At 38.4% G+C, this 21564-nt stretch overlaps 1 protein-coding gene across 1 annotated transcript in view; it reads left to right on the top strand.

Annotated features, from left to right (window-relative positions):
- The window catches only part of LOC129747733 (protein spaetzle 3), an 83477-nt gene that overhangs the window by 47808 nt on the left and 14105 nt on the right, over positions 1 to 21564 (top strand). The window contains exon 3 of the mRNA XM_055742071.1: positions 1891 to 2024. Coding sequence (XP_055598046.1) covers positions 1891 to 2024 — 134 coding nt within the window. The remainder of the gene's footprint in view (positions 1 to 1890; positions 2025 to 21564) is intronic.

Here is a 21564-nt window from a genome sequence, read left to right as displayed (position 1 = left end):
CTTGAAATCCAATTGAGTTTTGGTGAAATCTTAAACCTGCCGTTATGATATTGACGAAATCAATTAAAATCAATTCAACACAATACAATACAAAACAATACAATACAATACAATACAATACAATACAATACAATACAATACAATACAATACAATACAATACAATACAATACAATACAATACAATACAATACAATACAATACAATACAATACAATACAATACAATACAATACAATACAATACAATACAATACAATACAATACAATACAATACAATACAATACAATACAATACAATACAATACAATACAATACAATACAATACAATACAATACAATACAATACAATACAATACAATACAATACAATACAATACAATACAATACAATACAATACAATACAATACAATACAATACAATACAATACAATACAATACAATACAATACAATACAATACAATACAATACAATACAATACAATACAATACAATACAATACAATACAATACAATACAATACAATACAATACAATACAATACAATACAATACAATACAATACAATACAATACAATACAATACAATACAATACAATACAATACAATACAATACAATACAATACAATACAATACAATACAATTCAATACAATGCAATATACAATAAGATGCCTTGTGAACTTCGTAAAAAAAACCGTAAAAATACTTTTCATGAAAATTTTCTACTATAAATTCTACCAATTTTATAGGTTGTTATTGAAAATTCCATTTAAAATGTATGTTTTACGACAGCAACATTTGATTAAAGAACAATAAAAGGTTCATATTATTGCTTCTGAAACGACTTAAAGGGGGGCGCATAAGAAAAAAAAGTGGCATTTCCCCACCAAAATCGATTAAACTAAGCTTGCCAGATTGCCCGGATTTATCCGGGTTTGCCCGGATATTTGATGCAAAATTTCGAGAAAGTCCGGCCCGGCCCGGTTGCCCGGATATCGTGAAAAAAGTCCGGATATTGCCCGGATTTTTTCACAAAGAAACCAAAAAAATCAAAGATTTTGAGTAAGTTTTAGCAAAATCGATTAACGGTATGGAAATTTTCAACGGTTGTTTCAAATTATTTCGCTGATTTACTTTTATAAACCTTTAAATATTTAAGTGCTCCAAAAAGTATTTGGAAGTCTGCAATTACATCACTAAAATATTAATTTCATTTTTTTTGCATTTTTTCTTTGCTTTTATATATAATAACACCTACATTTTGCCCGGTTTTTGCCCGGTTTTTGGATTTGAAAAATTGAAATCCATGCCCGGATTTTGCCAGGTTTTTTTGAAAAAATGCCCGGAATTGCTAGGCCCGGATGGGAGTGGAAAAAATTCTGGCAACCTTAGATTAAACGTCCGGAGAGACTCGTCTCCAGTCCCATTTGACATGAGCTGTCTAAAGTGATCGAGAATCGGTAGGCGTATATTTGGAAGGGGAATTAAAACTGAAGTGCTAAGTATTATTCACATAAAAGGAATTATGAGAGCTGTTCACACCTGCATGACAACCTCCTCGCCGTTCACCGCTGAGATTAGGTGGAATTTAACTAATTGCCGTTTGCTGTTCTCGGGAACAAAGTCACTGGAAATCGGCTCGAATCAATCTTCTCGTCAAGTGATGCGCGATCCAAGCGACTTTGAACCGCGGTTCAGGGAATCACCGACGACGCACGGACAATTTGATGGGAAAGTTGTCGCACGTGGTTCAGTTGTGGATGCTTCAATTGCGATTGTATTCACCATATGTACTTAGCTACTCATTAGGAAATTATCTGGGAGAAACCCCTCCTCTCCTGTTGACAGTTCTCTGTAATTATCCAGTTGCTAATGTTAGGCCTTTGTTTACCTTTTTTTTTCAGATAACCGTAAAAACCCTCGTATGCAAACCGTTACCCCGATACAGGGTCCCATATTTGTTAAAAATGGAACAGTTCCTGTCGTGCCATTATTTGCGTATCCTCAAGTCAGCAACGGAACCTTTGTCCAGATACCGGTGAGTAAAAGTTGGTTTTCTCATACCATGTTTAAACATTTCCAGAACTCACATGTAACAACTTACACGCTTATAGTAACTTACACTGAAATTGAACGTCATGTTGATATCAGGTTTTTATTTTAAGTCTTCAAAAATAAGGTAATCAATGATAAAATCGTCACTCAAAATTCAATGTTTTATAGTTGCGAATTCTAAAGAGCATATATCTACGACAATCGAACATTTAGAAATTATGCATGACGGAAAATGAATAATGCTTCTTCCTCCCGAAAAACATTCTTCTGGGTGATTCTGAGTCTTTCTAAAGTAGAAAATGTGGCCCAAATTACCATGAGAAAAATAAAAATCCTTCACACTGCAGGCTGAAATTGCCCCTATGCTTCAAAAATTAAAATGAGATCTTCTCCCGTTAGAGATAGAGGCATTTTCTTGGAGCGAAAAACGATTTGGATTTTTTTTTGAAGTTACAGGAAAATTAATCTTTTATTCATGTAGAATGACCATTTTTGTAGGGAACTAGACCCTATATAAGAAGAAATTGCTAAAGATTATTCGATTCGATTCCTATGTTAGGCTAAATACTAAAATTTTATATTTTTGAACATACCGATCTTTGATGTCTATTTACATGACATTTTTTTTTTGATAAATGTTAGTTTTTTTTGTAATGTTTTTGTAGCAATTTCTTCATATTGGGAACGTTCAAAACAATGATAATAGAATTTTGTTATCCTACTTTGTTAATTTTTTCATCCAAATTTGAATTATTCAAAAAATAACATTTATCTTAATTTTTTTAAAGCACTTAATAACAAGTTACATAAGTATATTCCTTCATATGTCCATTGTTCTCCACATCATACATAGAAAAGATACAAAAATCCAATGCCTATTTAGCAAATCTCTATGCCGAGAATGCGCTGAAAATTGTACTGTATCGATGATGATATGATTGGAAAAGCACTACTGGCATTAAGGCTCGAGGGATTTATGACAACTAGACTGAGTCGATTTGAGGTCATTTTTGAATTTCTCGAACCCTGGGGTCTTAAAAGCTTATGTTTATCAATACTCATATCAAATGACATACCCCTGTTATACAGTTAATAACTTTTTTGCTTAAAGAGATACGAAGTTACGGTCGTTTAGCGGGAAATTTTCTTTATAAAATGTATGAATTGGTACAAAAACCATTAGCAGGCTCGTTTCCACAGAAAATATAAAAATGATGTTGATTGTACAGTTCAAAATATTCATTTTCCCACACAAACCAAAAGTTTAAATTTGCTCATGTAAACGTTACTCAATAATTCTGCAAAAAATAATGAATGAGTTGTGAGCCAAAACGAGACTTTAAGAGTCTACTGTACAAGTCTACTGTACAACTGTACAATGACTGAAAAAAGATACAGCTACAAGAAATTTAAGAGTGTTTCACAATAACAATGTATTTTTCATTAAAACACTCTAGAATTTGGTCGAAAGATGTAAAAATGTTCTATGAAAAAATAGGCTAAATTTTATCAAATTACTTCTAAGCGGTGCCGGGCTTTCACAAATTGCCAACCTAAGGTGTTGAAAATCGATTAGAAACTTGCTACTTTGTTTTAAACAACATATGTTTTTTTCAGAGTTTTTTAACGCTTTTTCAGAATTTTCTGTCTTCCGACATAGTTTTTATAAATTTACAACATTGTTTGGGGAGAAGCGGGCTATATGCGCCATGGCCGTAGGAACGGGGGGGGTTTTGGGGGTTAAACCCCCCCCCATGAGGGTCCAAAAAAGCAAGCGAGGTATTCTACTCTACACTCAAAATTTGAAATTCATAATCAAATTATGATAATAGATCAAAGTTATTCAACAATAAAAATCTAGATTCAAAACCAATCCTAAGTTCAAAATTCTGCTACTGTTTTTCAAAATTTTCTCATTTCTTTTTGGATTAAATAGACAAATCTGGGATGTTTTTTTTAAAAACCAGGCAAAATCTGGGTATTTGATTTCAAAATTGTCGACTAAAATCCGGACAATATCCAGACAATTTTGGTCAAAACCTAGGAATTACTCATCAAAATCCATAAAAAATAACTTGATTAAACATTTCATGATTATTTTTTTGAAATTTGCCACACAATTTGTTTTTTAAAGTTTGATTTAAGAATGAGGATGAGAATAAACCCGGCAAAATCCGGGCTTTTCCAATGAAATGCAGGCAAACAGATTGAACCGAACTTTTTCCTTAAGTTTATTTTAAATATCCGGGCAAACTCGGTTAATCGGGCAATCTGGCAACCTTATCATTGAAACTCAGGTTTGAATATTAAATTTGAAATTAAACCAATTTTGAAGGTTCTGGTTCCATATTCTCATAACCAAAACTGTATTTCTACATATTTTCGTATTTCTGATTCTGTATGAACTTTAGGATTCTTGATTTTTTCAGTTCGAATAATCATTATAAATTAGGAAAGAAAAGCTGCTTTCCTGGTTCAAATTCGGTTTTGCATTTCATATCAAATTTTAATCATGTTTTTCGAAAATCATATGGATTTTCAATATTTTGATAATAGTTTTCTGAGTATGACAAAAATAATAATTTGGCTTTATATTGAAAATCGAAGTTCTTAAACTTTATTGTTACACAAAGTTTAAACATTTAAATCTTCTAAGTGACGATCCAAAATGGAAAACTGGATTCAACATTTGAAAATCCCGATTTTAATTGAGATTCACAAAATAATTTAAAAATAAATAATTGAAATAATGAAATAAGATTAAACCATCACTACAGAATTTAAATAATAGATTCATTAACGATGGCTCCAAACTTGCCTTAAAAAAACTGATCTGGAATTAAGAAACGGAAAAAGTATTTTTATACATTTAAAAAATCGTATAGAAATTCAGAAACAGATTCAAAGTTCAATTTTCGAATCCAGGTTCAGAATTCAGGATCAGAATTCAGATTGAAAATTTGCAAAAGGTATAGCTTGTGAATGAGTTTTTCAATCAATATAGAATTGTTGAGGAATTGAAAAGAACATAAGCTTGTCAATTCAATTAACAGATTTCAAATACTTTATCAGAATTAGTTGGACACACAATTCAGCTAAAAATCACAAATATAAAGTAGAATTTGAGTTAATGTTCTCATTTTGTTTTATGCAAAATATTAAAATTATATTTAAAAAAATCATCTACAAGATTTTCATTATAGAATTGATTCTTTATGAAAAATATTTGCTATTAAAGAAACCTGATCTTCACCCAAAAAATCTGCTAAAAATTTTATATTTTCTCGGAGTTTTGTTTAACATTATAAATATTGCAGTGTTTTTAAAGCCAAATTCCAAATCAAAATCATAAATTTAGTTCAAGTTTGCATCATGAATGTTTAATCCGAAAATTTTTAATCTCTAACTGTTTTTTTTAATTTTATTAATTTTCATCAAAAGTTAGAATCTCAGAATTTGCAAAAGAGTTTGCAAGATTGGGCTTGTTTGATTTGAGTAAAGAATAGGTTTTTTTTTAAAAATTAAAGGCTTCTCTAAAAAAAACTTATTCTAAGCGCAAATCCAATAACTTTGATATATCAGACTCTTAAACAAATAAAAAATTTAATCATCGATCAAAGAAAATTTCATATCTTATTTTTGAAGGTGCATTATAAAAATTCAGCTCACTGTTTAGGCTAAGGACCACTTTTCTAAAGCTACGATTTAATAAGAATACTATTAATGAGTACTTAAAAATAATATTCATATATGTACATAGTTACAAACATAATTTGTTTTAATTTTTTTTTCGTGCGTTCTTGGGCAAAAAATCATAGGTGAAAATCTGTCACCAAAACCCCCCCCATGAGTCGGTTCTTCCTACGGCCCTGATATGCGCCTATTAAGTAGTGTACTGAATAAATCAAATATTACATCGAATATGTGTACAAAAACTATATAAACATGAGCAGGCTTCTGATTTCTATTTATTGGAGAAATTTTTATGTTGAAGTCTCCTTCATTTTTCGAGAAATCGATTTTATTATAACTGTTGTCTAAAATGCAGAACCTCAAACCATGCGGGCTAATTGTGCCTATATATTTATGTTTAAGGAACATTTTCTGTTTTTTGGCAGTATTTCCGAAAAATTTATTGGAAATACTAGAAACTGATAAATTTCATACAACAAAACTGAAGTTTTATAAAAATCTATTTCTTTTCTAATTTTGTAGAATAAAACGAAAGTTAGGGTTGCCATATTATGGAGGCAGTTCATCCATAAGAAAAAACCCTATCAAATCTGTTTTGAGATTTTCATTTCTCTCTTCAGATGTTAATTTGAGCTTAGATTCAAAGTTTTATTGATAAAAATCATTTATTTATTCGATTTAACCTGTTATTTGAGGATAGAGGCAATTTACAAACATGATGGGGGCATATAAAAACACTCTCTAATTCTATTTTTTATCCATTTTGAAACCTTCATAAAAGCTTATATTTGTTTTACTTTTAAGTTCATTTGAACAAAAACCACTGAAGTTTTAGATTCGAGCTTCTTCACGTATAATTTTAAAAGTCAAACTATTACATCAAAAGGTATCAAAACCTTGTATGAATTTTAAAATTTTTTTGAGTTTACTAATTCACAAAATTCTTTCTTGCCTTATGTTCAAAACGTATCACCCTTAAAATGCACTGATTAGTTATGTTGTCTTGTCTACCATCTCGTTGAACAGCCGTAGAAGCATTTAACGCGATAGGCTCATTTAGGTAAGGTTGCCAGAATTTTTTCAGCACGTATCCAGGCAATTTCCTTTTAAAACCTGGCAAAATCCGGGCATTTCATTTCTAGATTGACGACCAAATTTTCGGGAAACATCTGGGCAAATTTTGTCAAAACCCAGGATTTACTCAACAAAAATAAAGATAAAAAATTGAAAAAAATAATTTTTCTGATCAAAATTCATAAGCAGATTTTAAATCGTATTTTATGCTTGAAAAAATCCTGTCATGATTTTTTTTTGTAAAATCTTCTTAAAAATTTTTTTAGGTTGCTAAATAAAAAAATGTACAAAACAATTAAATTTTTTTGATTGATTTGCCAAATACAGTGAAAAAATCCGGGCATTTTTCAATGAAATCCTGGCAACCTGGCAAACTTTAAGGTGTTACAAAGAAGCAACCCTTTCCAAAATATTCAATATTAAAAAAAAACTGGGTTTTGGTAAAAAAAATGTTCTACACCGTCATAACCAATTCAGGCATTACAAACTGAATAAACTTGTCAACTTGAAATTAGCCCGGCCCGGAGAGATGCGAAACCTTATGGTATGAACGTATCTAGCTAAAGCTGAATTCCCAATCCTCTTCTTAGAAAATCCCTCACATGGGCGTGATTAGTACTGTGAAGTAAGGTTAGGTAATTAGTGAGTAATAAGTAGAGACTTAATATGAAAAAAAAATCAGTTTTTATTATGAATCGGAAACCATTTTTGTAAATAAAACTTCAAAGATTGAAAAAATTTAGTCTATTTTGTGATAAAGTAGAATAAGTGGTTTTTTCTTAAATCCCATGTTACGTTTTTTGATTCTCATTACTTGAAAAAATTTTTTATTGTCAAATGTTATCAATGTGTTAAATGTATAGTTGCCATAATGAAGTATCAACCTGAGAATCTTGCTAATCTTGTCATTACTCAGGACCAATGTTTATTTTTATTTAAAAATAAATTTGTATCAATATATGTAGTGAATTTTAAGAAAAATGTTTTAAAAAAGTCTGGGAAAAAATTATGAAATAAATTTTCTAGCGTAAATGGATGATCTTGACTAGAAAAAAAAAAAATCACATTGAAGTCAAAAAATCAACCGTGGGAGGAAAAAGTTATGAATGAAAGTAGTTGATTTTTCCTGTAAAATCAGTACAAACCCGTCTTTGAAAACCACTCACGGTGTCTTTTTTTGGATTTTTAAAAAGAAAAAAAATCGGCATCTCTCAAAATTTACCACGCTATAGACAAGACTCTCCCTATCCAATGTACTACTATTCAGGAAGAAAATCGATCGGGTCTAGAACATTTTTTTGAAGACTCGCAAATAAAAGACACCAACAAAATTTTCATGCTTTCACTTTTTCTTGATCTGAAACACTTCAAATTTCAGTTTTTTAGCGAAGATATATCAGGAACTATTCAACAATAGATAATAACTTCAAAAATTTTCACGAAAAAATAATAATTTTTTTTAACAAAAATTGTATTTAATGGTAATTATTTTTTACAATTATCTTGAACTAGTCTTTAAAATAACTGGTATCGCTGTAGCAAATTAAAAGATGCTCGGTAGTAAAGGTTTATTTGCTATGACTATTTCTATCCGAAACGGAATGAAGTTTTGAGTTGAGTGAAAAAAGCTCCAATTTAATCATTCAGTTTAATATTGCTGCTTCCTGAAAACAGATGATTTTCTTCCTTGATTTTCATAGTTTCCAGAAATGTGACGCAGAAACAAGATGTGATAGCAAATGATTTATTTAAAATTAAAATCATAATACTTAGTGAATGATAATCCCCACTTACTTTTTGGCTGCCTGAAGTGAGCGTTGTCCAGATTTATGAAAAAAAAGTTTTAGTATTTCAAAGGTAATGACATCGCACACCGTGTGGTAATATTGAAATAAAGATAAAAAAAAAAACAAATGTTGCAATGCCCATTGAAGTTTATCAAACACGTTGTGACAACCTACGGTGAAAATATCAGAATTTTCATAATAAAAATGAGTGTTTTACAAGAAAACAATGCACATGTTCAATAATTATCAAAACAGATAACTTTCATACTATTTTTTTGCTTCTCAAAAACCATAACCAAAGGTGTCCAAAAAACTAATAAATAATGAGGAGGGAAAAATACAATATTGAAGTATTGAATTGTAACTTCTTTCATTCAACTCAAATCTACATTCTGTTCTCAATACAAATGACTATAGAGAATATACTTTTGTAACCGAGCTCTTGTATATTAGCTGCAGTGTTACCAGTTAATTTTAAGGGAATTTCTGATAATTTTTATTCATAATTTTCAATTTTCTTTTTCAAAATTTAATTTTTTTTTATTTTTTACTTAAAATAATTGGTATCTAAATTTTTAAAATTATTTTATTTGAAGGAATCTTAACACACCTAAGCTTAATAATTCAAAATGAAAACTTTTTAGGGTTTTTTTTTTGAGCGAGAACTTACAGTACCGTTCATAATTGTATAGAAATTGGAAGCTCGCGCACTGTCACTTCGACTTTGAACTTACATAACCTTTTACTCTGATGTTATTTTTTGATCAAATTTTTACGTTAGATAGATCAATTATCACACTATTATATCACAAAATTTGAGCTTTCTGGAGTTTGTGTGGCCTGAGATACAGTAATTCTACGAAAATCGGACTGTTTGGACTTTTCTCATTCAAACTACAATATCTCTGAAACTATGCTACATTTTTTATTGAAATCTTCAAAACAAAAATTGTTTTTCTAGCCCTTTGATCGATTTTTTTCATGAAAAGTTCGTTGAATGGGGTAGGGTCTCCTCTATAATGTGGCAAATAATTAAACTTCTGATTTATTTCTTGAAAATGTTTTAAAAAAGACACTGTGCACTTGCATGTTGACTATGCTTTGAAATTGTCGCAGCCCGTGGCGTAGAGGATAGCCTTCAAGTCTTTTAAGCCACTGGGTATGTACGCTTAGAGTAAAGAAAAAGGAATCTCCACGAGGAAACGTCAAGTTTCATTGAGATCCTGTATGTGTTTGTGTTCGTTAAAAAAAAAATTAGCGCGCTACCTGAACAATTTTGAACTTCTTCAATCCATTACTCCCACGGCAGATTTTTTTTGACCCCATAAAGACTTTTCTTGTATCGTAAAGATCTCTCGAATAGTTTATTGGACATCCATGCACACCGCCTTTTACAAAGGAATCATATTTCTAGAATTTACTATGAAAATCTCGGGATATGCATTTTAAACTGAACTGAAAGCTGTTGAATCAATCCAGTTGTTTTTTTACTGTTCAAGAAAATTAAAACCTAGAAATGTTTTACTCATTCATCCAATGATGCGTTGAAATCAGCGTCCCATTTGTTTCCATTCAACTCGATTAGTTAGAACGAACCAGGATGATTTTGCATGTTTTGCCATCCGCGATCGCAGATCTCCCAAATCCGGTATTGAACCATCATGTTCCTCAGCTCTGGTTACTAACACGATCGCAAGACGACGTTGTTGGTAGTTTAGAATTTTGGCACGAGTTCAGAACCGAGGACAGGATTCGCAGAAATGATTTCACCACCATTGGAATTCCATCCGGACAACCCAGCTGGCTGGCCTGGCCGATCGTCATCGCTGATGAGCTTCTCGATGACGATCTTCGCCCGAACGTTCAAATGTTTATTTGAATAGTAGTGTGATTCTAGTTGAGTTCATTGTTTTCACAGTTTGTCTCTTTTTTTTTCTGTCTGTCTTTTCCACTATCGGAGATCAACGAATGGTTGTTGTTGTTGCTTTGAGAATCTCATTAACATGTGGCTTGTTGGATTTCTGCTTTTTTCGTTCGTTAAAAAATGTATACTATATTCAGAACTTTCAAACCGGCAACCGGTTTTGGGGGTTGATCGCGAATCGGACTCGCACACATGGGTGAAATTCCGGTTGATTAATTTCAACGTCAGTTCAAGTTCAGCCGGAATCGAGCATTTCAATAACATTCTGTTATTCCACTTGAGACCGAATCAGATGCGGTCGGTTCTTCGCGATGGAGGGGGAAACAAGATATTCCAAAAGTGTCAAGTCGCCAAAATTTGCATAAAAAATTGACGCGTTTTAATCGGTCACATCGAATCGCTATGCACAGCACCCGAGAGCGAGACCACTGCCAAACATTGGAATGATTAATATATTGTTGAACCTGAGAGGATCATATCTCGTATAATCTGGCTAATCTGAATCCACGAGACGAATGGCGACAACGCTCGCTAGAGCCAAGAGAGTGTTGAGAGGTATTAATTGGTTGGAGCTTCTGGGTGTCGTGTCGCTGCAAGCGATTGTTTTTAGCTATGCTTATGAAATCGATATTGGCTTCTGGTTTGAATGACCAAAAAATACAACAATATTTTTTATTTGTGCAGAATTCAAGGGTTATTTTGGATGTTTTTTTTATTATGATTCTATTGACTTCGCACAGAAGTGCGTATATTTAACAGAATGCTCGCTAGGCCGCAGCCCGTGGCGTAGAGGATAGCCTTCCAGTCTTCTAAGCCAGCGGGTATGAGATCGAGTCCCGGTCACGGCACACATAGTACACTTTCTGTGGGTTGGTGGTTTTAGCATTTGTAAGATGCTAGCCATCATATCCTCGAAAGATGTACGCTTAGAATTAAGAAAAGGGATTCTCTTCGAGGAAACATCAAGTTTCATTGAGACCCTGTATGTGTTTGTGTTCGTTTTAAAAAAAAAAAAAAAATGCGAGCCAAAAACGAAATATCTCGTTTTTTTCGCTTCACGCAAGTTCGCTTTATAAAGAAGCAATTATTCTACATAATTGTGTACAATACTGTTGATAACTCAAAGATACTAAATTTGAAGAATTCGGTATAGCCATTTCTGAGATAGAGAATGCCAAATTTTGGTGTCTTCGGGCTGAGATTCCTACGCGATCCTTAATGTGGCTCGTAGGTTGTTGTTGGTTTCCCCACACAATAAACATAAAAAAATAATCTAAATTTTCCATTAAATTGAACATATTGAAAAAATGCTTGCATGTTATATGCTGCTATTTATGGGTCACGTAACTTGAGTTTGATCCGTTAGATTTTCTTTTGGGTCAATTGAAAGGAGGTACTAAAACTCATATAGGAGGAGGAATGCAATACATGTGTATAATTGTGGGAAAAGTAATGTTTTATTTAGAGGTTAGCTTTATGTTTTTGACCGGGAATGATATATAGTTACAACACTAAATTTCATGCGTTATAATTTTTATAAAACTTCTAGTTTCCTTGAAAAAGACCAACAAAACTGGAGTATTTCAAACACCCCCGTAGTTTGATCTACATCCAGGACCGAAAAAGCCAAAATAAAATTACTATTTAATATTTTATGTTGGACAAATTTAAGGCAAAGGAGTAGAAAACGGACATGGTTGTAACTTGCATTAAATAACACTAATGATACGAATTTCGCAAATGGGGCACAGCCGTGGGGTAGCGTCCCAAGAATGCTACCCCTGGGTCACTGGCCCATGTCGGAAGAGGCGACTAAATCCAGCAACCCCCTTTTCGGTGACGACAATGGTAAATGGAACTGGATTACCCTACCGGACCTATTGGAAAGAAACAACCCAAGGTGCCCAAGGTGTGCTGCTCATGGGAGCGATAAAACGGTCCCATGCAAAAGACCGTGCTTATGAGGTGGAAGGCTGGCGGGTTGTAAATGTGTCAGTCGATAACGGTAGCCTGTGGTGCACCGGGACAAACCTCACAGTATAGCAATCCTTGCTGCGCTAAATCAGGGTACTGGCGCAGTCGACCGTATATTTCCCTAGCTACTTATGGGAATCATAATTGACTCAAAATACTAAAATTAATAATGATAAGAGAAAGAAGAAGTTGAGTGCGGAGAAGGGTTCCAGCTCAGCAGCTTGCTGTCCAACTGGTAGAAACTCCAGAAGGCTCCATAGTGGAAGAAGGAAGAGAGCCTGTCAGCTCTCCAGAGAAGAAGGAAGTTCCTATGCCGAAGGCAATGAAGGAAGCGATGACAGAAATGATGGCTTTGACTAGCTTGGTTTTGATCAAGCAAAACATTCATAGGGAGGTCAAGGACAAGCTTGTGAAGGCTATGTCTCTTTTCACAGAGGCAAACGAAGCAGAGATGGTAAGAGCGCTAAATGGCAGCGCTACTAGCAGAGGAACGCAGGCGGAGAAACCCTCTAAGGCGAATGTCAGTCGCCCGAAACGGATCGATGCATTCGTTCAAACGGTGAGGGATGAGCTCATTACTCCGAGAAGCTCTAAGAGTGTAAAGTGGAAACGAGGGTCGCCAGGTGACCCAAGACCAGGCACCTTAAAGAAGAAGACCCAAGACCCGATGGTTCGACAAGACCCGATGGTTCGACAAGACCCTGGCCAACTGAAAGGCAAGAACGACAGACCCAACAAAAGAGCGCCCTCCGAATGGCAAACAGTGACGCGTGAATTTCGTAAAGAGAAAACTACGAAAACAAACCCCAAGCCCAAAAAGCAGCGAAACTGCGTAAGGGAAAAAGATGAAGCTATCGTAGTTAAAGCGCCAGAGGGTACGAACGCGGACGTGCTTCGTCAGATGCGGACCGACTACAAGCTTGCTGGACAGGGTCAAAACGTGAGGAGGATCCGTCGTACTCGTTCAGGTGAGATGATCCTCGAGTTGAAACGAAGTTCAGCAACAAAGAGTGCATCCTTCAAGGTGTTAGCGGAGGAAGTTCTAGGCGAGAAGGCGGAGGTGCGTGCTAGCGCATAGCTGTCACGAAGTAACCATCCGTATCAAAAACCTCGACGAAATTACTACAGAAGATGAAGTCAGAACAGCGCTAGTCGACCAGTGTAAGATAGGCGAAGATCAGATCTCAATCCGATTGAGACAGGGTCCTCCCAAATCCGGAACACAGGTTGCAATTGTGAGGCTTCCAACAGTGGTAGCAGCCAACGCAGCACCCGAGTGCAGGCGGCTGAAGGTGGGATGGTCAGTTTGTCAGATAACCGTCTCCCAGCTGCTGCTGTGGGGTAGCGGCATTAGAATACTACCCCGGGGTCGCTGACCCATGTCGTAAGAGGCGACTAAATGCAGCAAAACTCCCCCCTGACCTACGCAACGAACTCGGATTATGCACCCGGAACAAATCGGAACCATCCCCTCTTCCAACGATAACATATGCAACGGAAATGGATTATGCAAACGGAACTGATAGAAACCCCTCTTATAAAGACACATGCTACGGAAATGGACTATGCAAACGGAATCGACGAAACCCCCCTACGGATGAAGACATACGCAACGAACTCGGACTTTTCTAACAGAACCTATTGGATACAACGACCCAAGATTACCCAAAGTGTTCCGCTCATGGGGGCGTGAAAACGCCTCTATGCGAAAGACCGTGCTGATGAGGTGGAAGGCTGGCGGGTCGAAAATGTGTCAGTCGCAAACGGTAGCCTGTGGGGCACCAGGACGCACCCCACAGTAATGAAGTCCTTGCTGCGCTAAAGCAGGGCACTGGCGCAGTGGACCGTATATTTCCCTAGCTACTCGTGGGACTAATCATGAACATAAACAACAACACTAAAAACAGAAAGAACGTCGAGACAACTGATGTTAGCTCGGACGAAGGAGGAGAAAGCAGAAGAACTCAGACGGAGGTCTTTGCGAAGAGAGGACTCCTTAGGTCTCCTCTACTGAGCAAAGTAGTAAAGGAGCTAGGAAAGGAGATTGGCAGGGAGGTTGCCAAGGAAGCGGGAAGAAGCCCGGTCGCGGATGGGTCCACTGAAAACCTCAGCAGTTCCTAGCAAGAGGAGCAGGTCCCAATCGCAGGAAGAGGTGCACCAAGGGGCATAAAAAAGTGTGGCCTTTTGGAGGCAGCCGACATGGTCGACAAGATGCAGGAGTTTGTGCGAAGCACCAACAACGTGCACACGCACATCAAGACCTGGGTGCCGAAATTGATGGTGCTCCTGCAGAGTGCCGTCAAGGAACGAACGGAGTTGGTGCGGAAGGCCGAGGCTGCAGAGAAGGACCTGGAGGAAGCAAAATTGGTTGCTTCTCAAGGACTTTCGAAGGAGTCCAAGCCAAGAAAAACCGCAAAAAGAGACCGCGACTCCCCCGTCGTGAACGATTCCTCCAAAAAAAAGGAGGGGCACGGATTATGAGGATGCCGACGGTGAAAGGAGTGCTGGAGGCTGGCGAATGGTTCGCAATAGGAAGGAGAACGTAAAAAGAAAGGTCGTTATGAAACCAGAACCACCCCCAAAACCCAAACCTCAACGGGTGATATCCAGGGGTGATGCGCTTATCGTGGAAGCGAAAGAAGGCACAACGTATGCGGACTTGTTCCGGAAGTTGCGCGCAGAGCCAAAGTTATCTGCTCTTGGTGAGAGCGTCACCAAAACAAGACGCACTCAAAAAGGCGAACTGCTTCGAGCTAAAAAAGGACCCGGCGGTAAAAAGCGCCGACTTCAAGGAGCTTGTCGAAAGCACCCTAGGCGATGAAGCGACTGTCCGAGCGCTATCACAGATCGCGTCCATTGAATGTAAGGACCTTGATGAGTTTACAACTGCAGAGGAGCTCGAGAAAGCTCTCTCCAGCATACCTGGCATGAGCAACAAATCGGTAGCTATAAAATTAAGAAAGGCGTACGGTGGAATGCAGATTGCAACGATTCGCCTCTCACCAACAGCGGCCAACACGCTACTGACGGTAGGAAGTGTAAGAGTAGGGTGGTCAATAGGGCATTTTAGAACCGCACCCAGGATACCGAAGCAGATGCAACGCTGCTTCAACTGCTGGGATTTTGGTCATCTATCCCGAAGCTGCAACGGACCCGACCGGTCACGATGCTGTCGAAGATGCGGTGAAGAGGGACACTTCTCTCGAGAATGCAAAAAACAGCCGAAATGTATGCTATGCAAGCAGGAGGATGGAAATGTCCACGAAACTGGTGGCTTGGACTGTCCGGTATATATAAAGGCAAAGGCAAGCCAGTAAAACTGGAAATAACCCAGCTAAACCTCAACCACAGCGAGATTGCACAGCTTCTGCTGGAGCAAACGGTAGGCGAAAAGAAGTGTGATGTGGCGCTTTTATCAGAACCATACAGAATCCCGTCTGGAAACGGTAATTGGGCAGCGGACAGGTCTGGCTCAGCTGCTGTCTACGCCACGGGACGTTTTCCTATCCAGGAGATAGTGGTAGATTCTCGGGACGGATTCGTGATTGCCAAAATTAACGGCATCTTTTTCTGTAGCTGCTACGCTCCACCAAGATGGACGATCGTGGAGTTCAACACAATGTTGGACGAACTCACTCACGAACTGACAGGAAAGGTCCCTGTTGTAATAGGAGGAGACTTCAACGCCTGGGCGGTAAACTGGGGTAGTAGGTGCAACAACCCTAGGGGCCACAGTCTACTAGAGTCCTTCGCAAGACTGGAAGTTGAGCTGTGCAACACTGGATCCATCAGCACCTATCGCAAGCATGGATTACCAGACAGAACATCAGTGATCGATATCACCTTTGCGAGTCCATCATTAAAAACAGATATGAATTGGAGAGTGTGTGACGATTATACCCACAGTGATCACCAGGCGATACGCTATAGCGTAGGAAACCGAAATCCGGTGGCAGTAAGGCAGCTGCCAGTGCACGAGCGGAGATGGAAGACTAAAGTGTTCGACAAGGAAGTGTGCACCGAAGCTGTATACATGCAGGACTCATCCCAGGTCCATAATGCTGAGCAGCTGACGAAAATGATGGTAGCGGTGTGCGACATGACCATGCCCAGAAGAAATACACCGAAGTGGTGGCGACGACCGGCTTACTGGTGGACTTCAGAAATAGCTGAGCTTCGTACTAGCTGTCTAAAAGCGAGACGACGAGCTCAACGGGCGAGAAATGAAGCCGACAGAGAAACGAGAGGTGCCGTTTACCGAGCAGCCAGGGTGTCACTTAAGCGAGCTATTAAAACAAGCAAAGAAAACTGCTACAGAGCGTTATGCCAGAGCGTAGATGATAACCCATGGGGCCAAGCCTATAGAGTTGCACTGGCGAGATTCGGTGGCCCAAGGTCGCCGACCGAAAAGTGTCCGGAAAAACTGAGAGAGATCGTTGCACATCTTTTCCCGCAGCATGGCCCGACGCAGTGGCCACTTACCCCGTACGACACGGGCCCCCCCCCCTGGTCCGGACGGAATCCCAAATGCAGTGCTGAAGGTGGCGGTACAGACCATTCCGGATACCTTCAGAGTGGTGCTACAAAAGTGTCTCGACGAGGGATCTTTTCCCAATTCGTGGAAAACGGCGAAGTTGGTGCTACTACCGAAACCCGGGAAACCTCCAGGGCATCCATCATCATATAGACCCATTTGTCTGCTGGACACCCTTGGTAAGCTACTGGAGAGGATAATATTAAACAGACTTATTATCTACACAGAAGGCGGAAGTGGACTGTCGGACAGACAGTTCGGTTTTCGGAAAGGGAGATCTACGGTGGACGCCATCCGTATGGTGACAGAATACGCGAAGCGCGCATATAAAAAGAAGCGAACAGGTGTTCGTCACTGCGCCATTGTGACGATCGACGTTAAGAATGCCTTCAACAATGCCAGCTGGGAAGCGATTGCCAAAGCGCTTCACAGGATGCTTGTTCCCAATACTCTCTGCAGGATAATAGGAAGCTTCTTCGAAAATCGAATCCTGACGTACGAAACCGAAACTGGGATACGATCTACTGCCCTAACAGCGGGTGTTCCACAGGGTTCCATACTCGGTCCTGTGCTTTGGATGCGTGCTCATGATCACCGGCAAAACAATCGAGGAGGTAGAAGACCTTGCAACGGTGTCCGTAGAAAGGGTTGGCATCTGGATGGAGGGAGTTAAGCTTCAGATAGCTCACCATAAAACTGAAGTTCTGCTCGTGACCAATAAAAGAGTTGTGCCGCACATGGAGATTACTGTTGGAGGGCACACGACATCTTCGAAACAGCAGCTGAAATACCTTGGAGTAATGGTCGACCATCGCTTAAGTTTTGGTGCGCATGTCAAATACTGTTGCGAAAGGGCTTCGAAAGTCATAGATTCATTGGCCTGGATTATGCCGAACTGCCATGGTCCAAAGAGTAGCAAGAGACGTCTCCTTGCGAGCGTAGCACTGTCGAAACTACGATACGGAGGAGCGGCCTGGAGCTCCGCGATAGAGGTAGAGCGCAACAGATCCAAATTACGGAGCACACATCGGTTGATAGCCATGCGAGTTTCCTGTGCGTACAGGACCATATCAGCAGATGCAGCTTTTGTCATCGCGGGCATGGTTCCCATCGACATAACTCTGGCGGAGGATATGGAATGTTACAAAGCAAGAGCTGTTAGAGGAGTGCGTAATATTCGACGAGCAGCGTCAATGCTCAAGTGGCAGGAGCAATGGGACGCATCGAACAACGCAAGATGGACGCATAGGCTAATCCCGAGACTTTCAGATTGGGTAAATCGGAAGTATGGAGAGGTCAATTTCTACCTGACGCAGTTCCTTTCGGGTCATGGGTGCTTTAAGCAATACCTTCATCGGTTTAAGCTTATCAGCTCGCCTTATTGCCCGGAATGCGTAGAGACGGAGGAATCGGCAGAACATGCTATCTTTGTCTGCCCCAGGTTCAATTCACGGCGTCAACAACTTCAAAATTTGAACGCTGAAAACATAGTGAGTGAAATGTGTCGCGACGAACAGTCATGGCGTGCTATAGTCGACGAAATCTCGCAAATCATGCGCGATCTGATAAGGATCAGGAAAGATGATGAACGGAGAGAGCGAGATAGTCAACCAAATTTGACAAGCTAATGAAAGGTCTTGGGCCTCGTATGACACTTCAATTCAAAAGCAACGCGATCTTAGGGCGCGGTCTAACCCTAATCTGGACTCATTCGTGTGGTGGGACTTAAAAGGTCTCACGTACTCAGCTACGATCTTTCCTGCAGCAAAAGGAAGCGGAGATACCATTCGGGGTGGTCGTGTCGGGATTCTAGCTTGGTAGTTTCTCAATCGGCCATGCCTTGGTGGTTAGAAATCCTGCGGAAGTGGTTGCTGTGACGGGCGCGAGTTACTTTGAAAGCGTTACCTAACCGGCACACGTTTCGAGGTCCCCGGGATAGTGGATGCTGTGACGGGCGTGAGTTATTATGAAAGCGTTACCTAACCGGCACACGTTTCGGGGTCTTCCGTACCAGTCTGAAGTTGACGATAGAGGAAAAGGAGAAGGAGGAAGATGGATAAAGCAGAACGATGATCAAGGAGAAATTGAGAAAAAATTGAGAAAGAGGAAAAGGGTGAGATGTATAAGTGCATGAGCACAGCCTACCCCTTGATGTAGTATCATAGGGTGAAACCAAGGGGCACATCTGGCACACGAAGCCCAAGGTGGTTTTAGTGGGACGAACCCACACACGGCAGCAAACATCCGGCTGTTATGGTTTGAAGTCAAATTTCCATCTTGTAAAAAAAAAAAAAAAAAAAAAACCGTCTCCCAGCAACCATAGGTATGCTTTCGATGCATAAAGTACGGCCGCAAGTCGTTTGACTGCAAGGGAGTTGACAGACGAGGATTATGCTGGGGGTGCGGAGAATCCGGTCTCATAGCGGCTAGCTGCAGTAAGCCGGCGAAGTGTCTTATTTGCACTGGTGACCATGTAACTGGCAACTCTAGGTGCTCTGCCTACCAAAAGGCGCTAGCAGCGATACCAAGGGCTTGGAAGTAATTCAAATCAACCTCAACCACTGTCACGAAGCACAACAGCTTCTGCGACAGATGGCGGTGGAAGAGAAGCTAAAGCTTAGTTCTTTTAGAAATGGGACAGTTACGAATGCGTGTATCTCAAAAACCTTTCGTTTGATCTAAATACTTTCTTTGAAGTAAATGAAAGTTATCTTATGATTATTCATGAAAAAATTCAAAAAAAATTATTTATCGTTTTTTTGTAAGAATAAATTCTACTTTATTCTTGGTACCTCCCTTCGGTCAGCGCACACTTTTTTCAGTCATGATAATTATCAGTTTTTCAAACTAATACTTCGTTTAATCTGTATTTTAGGTGGCTACATCCCCCTCCTTCAATTTCTGATACTTTTCGGACGAATACTTCCCTTTTAAAAGAAACTGAGTCCACTTAAGTGGATACAGCTGTTTCGAAATTAACAAATTTGATTATTTTTGAGCGTTTTCAATGGAATTTCTGCTGGCAAACTCTGGCAATAACGAAGTAAAACCATGAGGAGATTGAACTTAAAGTATAATCGGTTAGTGTAGATCGTAGGTTGCGAAGGGTACATAAAAGATTACTCTTTTTAGGCTTTTGAAAAGAGTGAAAACCATAGTTTTCGTTATGAAAATTGTTGTTTTTTTCCACAGGAGCAGAATTTTGGCAAATCATTATATTTTATACAAAATAATAAGCAAATACATACTTTAATATATTCGGGACCTTGCCACGAGCAGAAGTGGTATAGGATTCAAAAGCTGGAATTTGTTTAAAATAGGGTATTTCATAAGTTTTGTCGTTCATCAGAAATCATCTGTCCCATAGCCTCGGAACCAGATATACAGCTTACGAGCTGTGGATCTGGCAAAAAAAATTTGTTTTAGGTTAGGTTTGAATGACTCATTAAGAGGCAACACTTTCAGCTTATCGAAGAATTTTTTTTTGGAAATTTCAGCGATCTACCCTTAGTTTTTCGCTTATTGAAAATTAAAAATGCTGGTATGAGACTTGACTTCCCTGATGACCCTTAGCCGAAGTTGCCGATCATATGCTTCACTCCAATGGTTGATTTGAACTTTGTGGACATTTTTGACAGTATTTCCATACTTTTCCACCACTCACACACTAATAGTTCTTTGAATAATCAACGGTTTTGTAGGCTATCAATTTAATAATGATGGATTTTGAATGAAACTGTGCAAAATTATTTTTTCCTTTTTCTCTTGCATCGTAAATATCTCAAAAACGCGTAAATTTTAAATTTTGAAAAAAATAGGCTGGATAGTACTTTTTACAGACAACAAAATGCTGTCAAAATTTTGAATGTCCGATTACTAGTAAACGAGCTATTAGCAAAAGAAAGTGTCCCATTTCTAAAAGAACTAAGCTTTAGAGTAAACGAAATAAAAATGTTAAGTACTCAAAATGTAGGTTTTTAAATGCACTTTAAAGAAAATCAACAAAACAATATTCCGATGTATTTTTGATGAAATTTTAAACTTTTTGGCGAATTCCATTCATCATAGTTTGGACACACTGTTCGCTGACCTCAGCGGCCATTTTGTTCCACCATCTCTTAATATCTGTTGCATCCTGAGTCGTCCTACCTGATAATTGACAATTGGCCATTATTTTTCGATAGGGCGGAATTGAGGGCAGTTCGATGGATTGATGTCCTTTTCGACATAATCCACCCCGTTGTCTCGATACCACTGTAGTACCTCTTTGCTGTAGTGGCAGCTTGCTTAATTTGGCCAAAATTTCACTGGTCTTTTGTTAGATCTAAGGTACGGAAGAATACGTTTTCTCAGACACTCCTTCTTGTACATCTTGGAGTCGATGGTCTTGCAGCTTCAAATTCCTTGTCAGATTAAACACTTTCTTCCCAACTTATCGGCAAAAACGAATTTGAACTTGCCAGGGACATCACCCCGACCAGTGACTTTATAATATTTCTGTCCTGGAAGCTTCCCCAAATCCATCTTCCCGTACGTT

Source organism: Uranotaenia lowii, chromosome 2, assembly GCF_029784155.1.
Source record: "Uranotaenia lowii strain MFRU-FL chromosome 2, ASM2978415v1, whole genome shotgun sequence".
Taxonomy (NCBI): Eukaryota; Metazoa; Arthropoda; class Insecta; order Diptera; family Culicidae; genus Uranotaenia; species Uranotaenia lowii.
The sequence above is the reverse complement of the archived record's forward strand: the minus strand, read 5'-3'. Positions and strand labels throughout refer to the sequence as shown.